The 12,742-nt window shown below is 34.0% G+C and overlaps 1 protein-coding gene across 11 annotated transcripts in view; it reads right to left on the bottom strand.

The window, feature by feature from the left end:
- YTHDF3 (YTH N6-methyladenosine RNA binding protein 3) overlaps window positions 1–12,742 on the bottom strand; it is a 39,063-nt gene that overhangs the window by 16,101 nt on the left and 10,220 nt on the right. For 7 of the 11 annotated variants that reach the window (XM_025041128.1, XM_025041130.1, XM_025041123.1 and 4 more), the window contains 2 exons: window positions 4,548–6,146; window positions 4,243–4,329 (listed from right to left, as the gene is read on the bottom strand). In XM_025041128.1, the coding sequence (XP_024896896.1) occupies window positions 4,276–4,329; window positions 4,548–6,146 (1,653 nt within the window). In that variant the 3' untranslated portion in view covers window positions 4,243–4,275. Of the gene's footprint in view, window positions 1–4,242; window positions 4,330–4,547; window positions 6,147–11,698; window positions 11,722–12,742 lie in introns of those variants that run through there. The other 4 variants (XM_015598661.2, XM_015598663.2, XM_015598667.2 and 1 more) reach the window with 2 other exon arrangements.

Here is a 12,742-nt window from a genome sequence, read left to right as displayed (position 1 = left end):
TCCTCGTTTTTTACAATTATCACCTGTGCACCTAAAAACATTCTTGTCTGTCTTCTGGTGTATACGCAAAGCTTCTCTTCAGTATCTATCTTAGAAGAAAACTGCTGAATTAATAAGGTGAATGAAATGCTCAGGTTTATCAGACAATGCAAAACTGCTTCCCCAGATAGCTGTATCAATTTAACATTGCCATCTGAAATTATTGAAGAGATTATGTTGATCTACTGTCTCTCAAATACTTGAAACTATCAAATTTCTTAATTTTGCCAAGTAAATATAAAGTATTTTCTCATGATAGTTTTAACTTGCATTTCCTAATTATTATTAAAACAGAATACCTTTTTATTATACTTATTAGCTATATTAGCTTCCTCTCCCATGAAATGACTATCCACATACCTTTTGCCCATTTTTTTACTAGGTTCATCTTTTTCTTAAACTGATTCATAGGAATTTTATATGTTCTTCATACTAATCTTTAGTCAGTTATGTTCAAATTTTTCCCAGTTCCTAATGTCTTTTTACTTTCCTTAAAGCAACTTTTCATGAACAGAATTTAATCTAGTCATATTTTATCAATCTTTTCTTTTATAATTAGTGTTCTGCGTCTTATTTTAGAAACTGTATTTTACTCAAAGGTCTCAAGCATATGGACCTGGGAGAATGTAATCTTCAAGTATCAGAAGCTTTGAGGAATTCAGCTAAATACGAGAGGGTCATGTTAAATAATGACTTGCAAGCATAACAAGGGAATCCTAGCAAAACATCACTAATCTGTCCTTTTTGATAGAGCCAAAGAGGACCTAGAATAGACAGGGAGAACACCCTTCATCACAGGGATGACAAGAGTATTCAAAAGCAGTGTTGCTAAAAAGCCAAAGTACTAATAAAAGCATGTCTAAGAGGAAACCTAGAAATGAAAACCTACAAATTCTGCCTGGACAAGCGGTAACAGCACCAGGAAGGACAGTGGGCAAGGACACGTGATACCCCAAACGCTGAACTGTTAACAAGCAGGGAAAAGTGTTTCCTGACATGGTGGTTTCAAGCTCAAAGGAAAGTCAAATTTCACTTTCTGTCATATCCACTGTACTGGCTCTTCCTTCTTACTCTTTAAAGGCTGATGAATTGCTTAACTGGTGAAGTTAGTTTACATCATGCCTCTCACATCAATCTCCACATTTGCAATATAAATAGAATATATAACTAACACTAACCATTAAAGTATAAAACAAACAACAAACAAACAAAAAAACCCACTCTATTTGGGGGGAAATACCTGATCAGAATGATCAATCCTCTTCCCTGTTCAATGATGACAGAAAAAGAAAGCCAAAGTGAGTCTTAAATTTTTTTTTTTTTTCCACAGAAAAGGACACTAATAAAACTATAACGGGTCCGGATTATGACTGCCAGAAGCTAGACTTGGGGGAAGAATGTAAATACAGGAGAATAGCACAGGATAGTTTTGTAGGAATAATGGAACTATTCTATATCAAGACTGTGGTGGTAGTTACACAAAACTACAAATGTGTTCAAATTCACAGAACTGTACACCCCCAAAAAAGGGAATTTTACTGTATGATTTAAAAAACATTTTTAAAAAGGATATGTGCACAAATATTTATGGGAGCTTTATCTACAATCTTCAAAAACTGGAAACAACCCAGCTGTCCTTCAAAGAACGAATTGGTAAATCCATACAATGAAATGGTACTTAGTAATTAAAAAGAACAAAGAATTGATACATAAAACAACATAAATTGTAAAGATATCATGCTGAATGAAAGAAAACAGTCTTTAAAAATTCCACACTGCAATTTCATTATCTGACATTATGAAAAATGCCTTAGAGAGACAGAGAACAGATGAGTGAACTGGGAGAAAGGGGGAGGGGAACACCTGATTACAAAGCAGCAAAAGGGAATTTACAATTTTACTGTATGTAAATTTTGAAAAATAAACAAGTTTAAAAGGATATGGAAGAGAAAGAAGTTTCTAAAAATGATCATTATAGGAAGTAAAATAAGCTGTGAACAGTCATCTCTGCTCAATAAAATCAAGACAGATTCTGGATCAAAGGATTCAAGTAAGAAAACAATCAAGAGGCAGAAGTACAGTGGAACTTAATGTGACAGATAATGTAAGCAAACCAGCACTGTCACTCAAGAATTCAAAACCTCACAAATCAGAGAATCAACACAAAGCAAATCATTATCAATACAATGGAATTTCAAATTAGAGAAATTTTCCAAATGCAGAAAAAAAGTAACAAAGAACCAATGGCATTCAAGGACAAAGAAAGATTTGACATATTTATGACATTAGAAAAAAATAAAAACCTGGCCTATAGATAAAGGATTAAGGAAAATTATAATAGAAACCAATCTTATACACATTCTACATAGAGGTCCATAATACAAGAATAAAGAAAAATTTTCTATGTACACAGGCAGAAATAGCTATGTCCAAAGTGAGAAAATTTAGGCTGGCCTCAGACTCCTCTGTATTATAAAGGTATAAATATATATGTGATGTAAATATAAAACTATAAAGCAAAGTCTGAATGAAAAGACTATGACCCAAAAATTCTATAGCCAGGTAAGCTGTTGTTCACATAGCATGCAAAAAAACCCACATTTTTTTTTATTTATAATGGCTTAATATATTATCAAATAATTCTATCTAAAAAGTAACAAAGACTAGTAAAATAAATTAAGATTCAAAATAAATATGTCAAAGGTGGGTTAGACATTATAAAAAGGATGGCAGAAAACCATTAAAGAATTTAAATGTAAATTTTAAAGTTTAAAAATTATGGTTTAAATTAGTGTTGTATGTATGAGCACAAAACAATATGTAATGGTCACAAAATTCTTGAGAAAATTATGTAGTGAAAAATAAAACTAGGACTAAATTTTCAGACTGGGTAGAGAAGAAATGTGGGAAGACATACAAGGGTGAGCGCTCCTTAGTGGTGGGAGGAAGAGAAGTTGATAAACACCTCCCTGCCATGCATCTTTTCTCCCTGAGAAAAATCAACTGGTTAAGAACAAGCAGCTCCCGAATCTGTGACTCCTACAAATAACTGCCTAATCAAAGAGAGTTCACCATCTGTACTTCTCAAAGACATCTTAAAATCAGCACATCTTAAAAGAAAATCTTCACCTGCATCCCACCTTTCGTCCCCCAAATCATTTCTCCTGATCCACTATTTGTAAACGGCAGTTACAAAGGTTGAGCAGGTCCTTAAATAGCCATTTGTATTACTGCAAAACGAAGTTTCTAACAATTTAGTTCTATAACCAGTAGCAGCAAAATCACCAAGGTGCTCGTTTAAATATGTACTCTACCAGGTAGGTCCCTTATCAAATGTATCGAATTCTCTAGGGTGGGTCTCAAGAATCTGCATTTTCAAAGAGCACCCCAATTGATATTATATGCCCCCAAATTTGGAAACCATTGCTCTAGGATCATTATTTCAACATGATTCACCAGTAAGGAATGTTAGCTGAAACAGTTCCCTCTTCTGCAAAGATTAAGAAGCCACAAGATACTTATGTTCACAGATAGGAATCAACTGCTATTTCTATACACTTAGGTTTAAGATCCTGTTTTATCTTAATTTCTATATACGAGCTTTCCGCGGTAATCAAAATAATTTACTGGAGAAGCTTCTAACTCTGTTTCATTTTAAAAGAAATTTAAATGTACTGTCTATAGGAAAAATCTGCTAATTGCCTACTCCATCCATTCTCTTCGCCTCCTAAAAATAGCACCCACCCCCACACCAATTTTCTTTTGTAGTCTGAACAGAAAACATTCCCCAGCCTGTCTTGCTGAGTGCTCTGTGATCAAATCTGGCCAATATGATGCAAGCAGAACAGTGAGTAAGTAATTTTTGGGAAATCTCCCTTGGAGTCTCAGAGGTAAATAAGAGTGGCAGAAATCAAATTTTGCAGTCTAAATCTAAAGCCCATGTCTTCCCAACTCTAAGCTGTCTTCCTAGGTCAAATCCTTTTGCACAAGTACTCTAAGTGCACAATTATAAAAATGCTTCAGGAGTTTCGAGGGGGAAATTCATTTTATTTCTCATAAATAGCAAGTGAATAATGTTCAAACGGTTATTTAAAAGCTGCTTCAAACTCCAAACACATTTTCCCATAAACTTAATGTTTAACATTAGTGACTACAGACCCTTGCCAGTTCTTAAGACTGCTTAATTATAAATGTAGAACTCACTGAGCTTTGATGAACACGACTCAATGATCTTTATCACCTGAGGAGTATGAAGAATAGGCAGGAAGCAAATTCAGAGTAAGGGTTACCCTTGGGAAGGAAAAAGGAAACGATTCAAATGTGGCATCACAGGCCTTCAAGGATGTTTGTCAAGTTCTGTTTCTTAACAAACTAAGTGGTTTGTTTCCTTCAGAGTAAAGTTCTTAAACTCAAAATGTAATATTAAAAGGTATTAAAGAATACCCACCCATGCATACCACACCAGTAATAAAAAGACCCTACACACAAAAATATTACTGTACTCTTACCCTACGCATGGCTTCCTCCTCTTCTTGACGCTTTTCATAATGTGCAAAGTCATCAAAGATTGAGGTGGTATGCTTGAAAGTAGCAATTATTTTAAGCACTTGCTTAGCTTTTTCTAGGGGTACCTCTTGAGTGTCCCTTGAATTGGTAACTGGTTTGTTGTCATTATTTTCTAAGCGAATATGCCGCAACTGATTATTGGGAACATCTTTGACAAAGATCCATTTAACTTCAAATTTGCCCTTCCACTTATCCTGAGACCAGACACCAGCATATGCATTATAGTCCACAACAGACTTCATTTCAGCCACTCCACAAAAATGTCCACTGCCATTCACACTGAAGAGTAAATAGAGTGGGCCTTTCCCATTCAAGGAACGGTAAGCTGCATCCAAACGCTTGTTACCATGCTCAGTACTACACCAGATAGAGTACTTAATGGAACGGTGAATGTCATCCTCAGAATAGCTCTTAATTATAAACACGCGTCCATTCTTCAGGTTCCAGTCAAAGTCTTTGGGATTATAGTTGTTTATGGCCTTTAGCTTTTCCAGCACTGGATGCACTTCCACACTAGAAGGTGAAGCGCTTACAGGAACGACACCTAAACCAAAGTTTTCACCGCCTGCTCCATTGTTCTGGTTGAAGCCAGCTCCCCTGTTCCGAGGCGCTACCCAGCGGTTTTGCAGCTGTTGCTGTTGGGGCTGCACTTGGTGAGGCTGGGCCTGTGGCTGAGGTCCTTGTTGCTGCTGTGGTTGTGGTGGCTGAGGCTGCTGTTGAGGCAGTTGGCTTTGCACCAATGGTGGTGGTTGAATTAATGGCTGAGGCTGCTGGATTATAGTTTGAGGAGGCAGAACTGGTTGGGTTGGTGGAGCCTTTACCACAGACCCCTTTTCGTCCCAAGTTCCAATATTCATGTTGTGTTTTATAGGAGGTGGTGGCACAGCAGAACCCCCAATTCCAACATTGCCCTTGGGTTTAAGTTTCGGCTGAGGTTTGGCGGGCTTTCTGGCAATGGCAGCCCAGGAGGTTGGTTTAGGTGCTGCACTGCTAACTGGGGGCACACTATTGGTGGCAATGCTCGTCATACCACTGCTGCTCAAGGCTGTACCTACAGTTTTTGTCACTGCAGCTGTCAGGTCACCACCAATTTTCAGTCCGGTCATGCCTTGCTCAATACTGCTAATGCCGGGCACCTTACTCAAAGTATCACTGCCAAATCCAGCCTGTCCATCAGTAATAGCTCTCCCAAGAGAACTAGGTGGATAGCCATAATTGCTACTATAAGCAGAACTTTGTGTTGATTGTCCCTGAGATCCACTTGTCCCCCATGTAGAGAAATCAGCATTACCAGGAAAAAAGTTAAATCCATGCTGACCAAGAAATGGAGGGGTATTTCCTAATGCCCCAGGTTGACCAAACACACCATCTGGTATATAATGATGTTCTCCATTACTCATTTGTCCATAGGTTGTCAGATATGGCATAGGTTGGTCTCCAGCCGTGGACCATGCTGCTTCCCCAAGAGAATATGGAAATCCAATGGATGCAGCATAGTAACTAGGCATGTATGGATCTGACATTGGCGGATAGCTGTTACTCTGGAAAACAAAAGATCATAATCAGGTATGAAATGTCCTCTGAAGAGTAGGAGAGAGAAAAAGACATCTGAAAGATTAAAATCAAAGTTTTGAACAAATGAAAAACAGATCTACGTGTTCCAAATAAACAGAATTAAAAATTCAAATCCAATTTTATCAACACAAAAACTTGCTGATGAGTATTTTAACACATTTGTTTATAAAACTGCAGAGTTTAACTGAGGGGGTGGGGACGATGGGGATCATTCTTGTTTAAATAGCCTGGTCCTCTAGTATAATTTACAAATACTGTAATTTCTATAAAAAGTCAATTTATAAATTTTGCAGAGACAAACTGATCATTTACAGCCAGCCAGCTTTAATTTAAGCAACTGATGTATCTGAAAATGTATATGTAAGAATTAAACAAACCTGGAAGCTATGTCAATGATAAATTATAGTATACCTATATTATCCAGTTCAGCAATTAAATTTTGTACTTTCATTAAGAAAAAACAGAGAAATGCTCACACTGAGAGGGAAAATATTTCAATATTATACCTACAGCATTATCTAAATTTATTTTGTTTTGCCTTGCTCATTTTGAAAAAGAAACAAAATCCTTACTAGTTTGTTAATGGTGCCTCTTTTTTTTTTGTTCTCAATTTAGTCATATTCTTTATACTAATTATTAACTATATTTGGAAAATATTCAAATAATGCTAATATTAGTATAAAAGGAATGAAGAGCACCTCTGGAACCACCACAGTAGTGGCTGCTATGAGATACAAATACAAGAGAAGCCCAAGGGAAGCTCAAAATCACCAACAATGGTTTTCAAGGAAAAAAATTCTTGAAATTAATGTGTAAAATTTACTAGCCATGAAAATATACATATACATACACACACTAATGTATAATTCGATCACTAAATTTGCCAAAAAGTACTCAGTGTTCTTCATTCTGACAAGTCACTGTGATATAATTCTAAAAAGCTTAATAAAAATAAAGTTGTCAGTATAAACGAACATATATAATAGATTAAGTTTTTAAATTGTCTTTTTAAAATTTACAGTTACTAAAGGTATCTTTTTATACTTTACTGTTTTACCTAAACACTTATTAAATGTCTAAATTGTGGAAAACATCGATATGATTCTTTCTTTTAAAAGAAAACCTATACTTAAAAAGACATGACACAGGGAGGTGAATAAATCTCACAAAGGGGAAGAACAGGAGAGCTGGTAATCAGTTTCAAAGTTTTAATTTAGAATGTTGGCACTGAAATATGTACTCAGTGAGTCCTTATCTGGATATGGGAGTGGAAAAGCAGACCAGGTAGAAAGTTTTAAGTTTATTCTTCAAAATAAGTGTTTGTAAAATTATACTCATAACTTATTTTGAATATTCTTATTTCGCCATCACAAACGCTGAATTTTGCACAACAGTTACACATCAAGTTCCTAATTTATCTCTATTCATAGTGTGATGCAGGGGTTAGCAAACTAAAGGGCCAAATAGCAAATATTTAAACTTTGCGAACCAAATATAGTTTCTGGTAGCTGTCGCATGTTCATCTTTAAAAAAAAAAAACACCATCTTTAAAAGGCTGCTAACTCAAGGGTTTTTCTCAAAGAAAACAGGGCATGGACTGGATTTAGTCCCTGGACCGGTCTGTCAACGCTGCTTTAACTGATTATGTAACTCGTACCAATTCTGAAAAAATAGAAAGCCCCCAACCTATACTACTAAGATTAATGGGGAACAAATTTTTGCAAATTCTGTCACCTCTGGGGCAGGAACAGGCCCGAACCCCTTTGGACTTGAAGGCTTTATTAGATATCTTTTCGATTTTTTTTAAATCATGATTTTTACTACTTCATCGCAAATTAGTGGTTTTGTCAAAATACTAACTTCAAGTAACTTTTAAAACATGTTCCATTAGTCACAACTGCCTATGAAACAGACAGCTCACACTGATGAGCAGGGATGGGTTACTGTCTCTGACTGCAGAGTTGTCCACAGTGTTAGCACACCACGTAGAATCCTTGAGCATAATGGATAAATGGCCTGCTTTCTCCAATTTATCAAACAACGCTAACCATTTATTTTCCCATTCTTTCAGTAGTTTTAGCTGAATGGGGTTTTTTTTTTTCCTTAGCTCTATGAAAGTAACTTAAGCAGTCTCCTTTCAAAAGGCAACAAGGCTTCGGTTTCAGTTCTAGTAAGAACAAAGCTGTAGGAAGCACCTCAAAGTTTAAAAAAAGAAGTGGTCAACACATTCTGAATGAGTAGAGCTTTGATTATAATTGGAAATATTTTTAAATGTTTTCCTAAATTTTAAGATAAATTTTTAATTGCTAAGTGGAATATTAATTAAAGGAATGCAACTTGGTAATAAAGAGGAACAGGATTTCCAGTTACTAATGATGGAAAATAACTCAAAACTTACTTTTACCTTTTACTTCGAACCTGGTTTTGAGACATTATCATAATTTCACAATTTATATAAAATAATCGCTTTAAAATAGTTTATTCATAATTCAAAACTTAGTAATAGTGAAATTTTACTATGTTTAAAGATATATATATGACCTTTAAGTAAAGTGATGTGAAATTTTTGGTATTTCCCTCATATTCAAAAACCTAATAGGAAGGGGAAAACAGTTACACATATAAAAAGCGATAATCAATGGACATAATAAATATAATATTTGTAAGAACAGATGCACATACCCTTTCTTTACCCACAGCATAAACTTAGAAACACAACCTGAAGGGGCCATTTAATATAAGTTGAAGTGAAACCATGAGGTATCTAAATTCTAATCCCAACCCAGGACTTATCAGCTATGTGAAAGCAGCCAGTAGCCAAGTTATAGCTCTCAACTGTTTTCTCATCTACTAAAAGGAAATAAAGATACAGTGCCTAGGCTAAGTTTTCAATCAACAAGTTACATTTATTAACACGACTTGCCTCTTTAAAATGTTAAGTTAATCAGCAAGCATATAGTATAATAATTTCAAAGTTAGTCCAGATCTTAAGAGTATAAAGTCATGGCACGATACAGTAGGCAAGAATATGGGCTCAATTCTGTACTCTTTCGCTTTTTGTCAGTGATCTCATCAGATCATTTAATTTTTCTAACTCTGTTTCTTCACTGGTCAAATGGGGATAATATCTACTGCTTTAATAAATTGTAAAGATTTTTTAAAATCTACTTTGTTCATTGCAAAGTGCTATATAGAAGTATAGAAATTAAACCTTTACATTAAGTTTTTATTTGAAAACTAAAACATTAAATGTTCTTCCCTAGAATTTCAAAATCATTTATAATTATTATCCCTTAGCCTAGTGATGTAGGTCAATTGTTTTTCTCTTATCTCAAAGAAACTTGAATAATAATAAAAAATTCATGATCACTGTTCTGACCTAAAGATATTTTAATAAAACTCGATTATAACTGACAATCTTTCAGTTATAGTAACAATATCCATTTTTACTTCACAAATCCAAACTTCCAAGAAAAAACACTGCACAATTTCTTAGACGTTCAATTAAAAAAAAAAGTGAGGCATTATAAGATTATGAAGTACTTCAAACTCTAGAGTTCAATTCTGAATTAAAAACAAAAAGTTTGGTATACTTTTAATGCTTATCTGTATGTTCCTCTAACATTTAAAAATATTACTGTACTTTTCAGAAAATATAATTTATGCATCTCTAATAAGAATGTCACAAATCTATTAGACATCAGACTCAACTTGAATATTTCATCAACCATAATTCTTCATTCCCTAATTCTAGAAGATAACTTAATCCATTCATTCAATAAATACTCAAAGAATGCCTACTATGTGCCAGATCACAGCACCAAGCACTGAAGAAATAGATGAAGAACATGGTCTCTGACCTGAAGGATTTCACAGGTCTAGTGGGGAAGACAGATTTACCCTATAATTTTATAGGTATTGTAATGGAAGTACAAAGCAAAACAAACCCTCTAGTTAAAAAAGAAGGATGCAAGTAATGGGGGGAATCAGAAAAGACTTCATGAATTGATAGACATGTGAGTCTGTGTGTGTAAATAGTACATATTGAAAACATGAAAAAAAAATATTTATATTTTCAAAAAATAATGGTAAGTCCCATTTCCCTGAGTAAGTCAGATGGAGAAAGTGGACCAAAGATGAGGCAGGGAAGGTGAGCTGTGTTAATTCTTTAACATGACAATGGCGCAATCAGACTTTAAGACTGCTAAGGAGTAATGCAGCATTACCAGTTAGGAAAACAGGCAACAGGAAGACAATGAAAACCTTAAACTAAGGGAAGGGTCACAAAATAACAAAACTCAAAGTATTATTTTACTTTGTTCGTTTTCTATACCTCTTCCCTGATAATCATAGCTAGAAATTTATTTTCCCATATATACAAGCAGACAAACTCCAACTTCATTTTTCCAATTAATTCTTTGAATTTATATAGCACCTTTAATTGTTTCAATGAAACCTGAATTTTCTGATCAATTTAATAATCTGATTATCCTCTGGAACTATAAAGAACTAATTTTAAGACCAAAAGACATTTACTTAAAATTAATATAAAAAATTATCCCCTTTGAAAGTGAGCACCAGAAAATAGAAATACACTGCCACAGAAGGCCAACAACCTGTTTTGAAATATTCCTGGGTTTGATTTGAACTGGACCTAAGTATACAAAACAATTTAACCAAAACAGTAAACATCTTTCCAGATGAAAGATTCATTTCTCTTATTTATAATATTAAAATCAGATAACATTTAAAGTCATAATGTGTATTTAGTTGAAATTTTTTTAAACAATTATTTCAGTTAATTCAGTATGACCTATAGATGCAGAACTTTAAATATGCAAATAATTAGTTAAGATATTTCACCAATAAACCCATTTTCATTAATCTGTTTTCAAAGGTCGATTTTTAATTTTTTATTTCTATTTCAGCTAGGTAATTATGAGTATCTTAAATTCTTACACAACCTACTTTCAGATTTCAGATAATTTTCCATTTTTCTCTCCTCCCAGTTTTCAATATTCTAGTGTTAGTGCTCTTTAAAAAGTAAGTATGTACCCTGACTACAGATAATTATTTTTAATATTACAGAAAGATAATAGCTGAAAACCTATCTATTCATATTGGCAAGGAGAGGGAAGTAAAATACAGCCTTACTGGTATCAAACTTTAACATCTCTTTAGAGAACACATGAATGTATTGATTCAAACATCATAAAATAAAATGATTTAATTAATATAAAGCATAAGACCTTCCATTTAAACATCACATTACAACAAATCCTTTATAGACTTTTTTGCCAACATAAGGAAGCTTTTATGATACAATTTAAAAATTGGGTTCACTAAGGTAAATGCCTCTATATTCTTAAAAAAATAATTTTCCAACACTTTTGAGATTTTTACAAGTGAAACCTTATGCAAAATTCCAACATATAAAACAGATAAAAAGCAGAGCACAGCTCTGGTTGCAGCAGGGGTGGGATCCAGGGTACCCTCCCTTGGTCTCCCCTAAGCAGACCTGAAGCACCTCTGTGGAATGCCAAATAATCATTCTTCTAAGCCCCTGTGACAAATGAATTATAAAATATCTGTTACCAAGTAAAACAAGGATTCTTACAGTAGCAATTCTCAAACATTTATGATCCACTAAAATTACCTGAAAAGAGTTTGAACAAATAAGTCAAAGGATCTGCATACTCTATCCTTATCTTAGAAACTCATTTTATATTTTATATAATAAAGTAAAATCAAATAGCAAATAAAACAATTATTTAGACCAAATAAATCTCCCAAACTCATCTGATCATAAAGACCTGTTTGGGGAGAATATCTACTATACCTCATAAATATCAGAATTTCTCAAAGAAGTTGGAAAACACTGCCATAAAGGATATTAGCTAAGGTTACTGTATGGGCCCAGATATAATACTGTATCTTTCTTTTATGTTGCACTACATTTATAACAAATGATCTTCCCCTATTTTCCAATGATACAGTCTTTCACCACCTTTAAGTGGAAAGTAAATTCGTTATTGTGATCATAAAGTATATTATATAAATATGAAATGAACTTTTTCATTCTTTTAAAAGTAGCCAAGCTTTCATAGATCTTATCACCCATTTTTCCTCTTTATCATTTATTTATTCCCTCCCAACCTATGCCAGGAATGCAGATCAAGAGATAGAAGGGGTGGTTAAGGAAAAACTACCAAGAGAGTAAATCAGGCTGAACATAACCATGGTTCTCCAAAGTCATAAAAATAATTCTACATCCCACAAATTGGAAATGTTTTGTTCACATTTGCTCTACAACTGTAAAGTTCTGTAATAATATTTGGTGCCTGGTTCTTTTATAGTTTAAAAAAACAGAGGCTGAGATTATAAGATACATTTTTTCTTATATCTTTTATTAAGCAAAATGACAAAAGGAGTTTCATTCCAGAATGTTCTCTCTAAAGTAACTGGTTAATAATGGAAGTCTTTTAAATTTATTTCTAGTAGCTACATTTTTACTAACATGCAGAAATGGTATACAGAGACCAAAGAATACCATTTGTTTTTC

The sequence above is a fragment of the Pteropus alecto genome, unplaced genomic scaffold (genome assembly GCF_000325575.1).
Source record: "Pteropus alecto unplaced genomic scaffold, ASM32557v1 scaffold87, whole genome shotgun sequence".
Taxonomy (NCBI): Eukaryota; Metazoa; Chordata; class Mammalia; order Chiroptera; family Pteropodidae; genus Pteropus; species Pteropus alecto.
The sequence above is the reverse complement of the archived record's forward strand: the minus strand, read 5'-3'. Positions and strand labels throughout refer to the sequence as shown.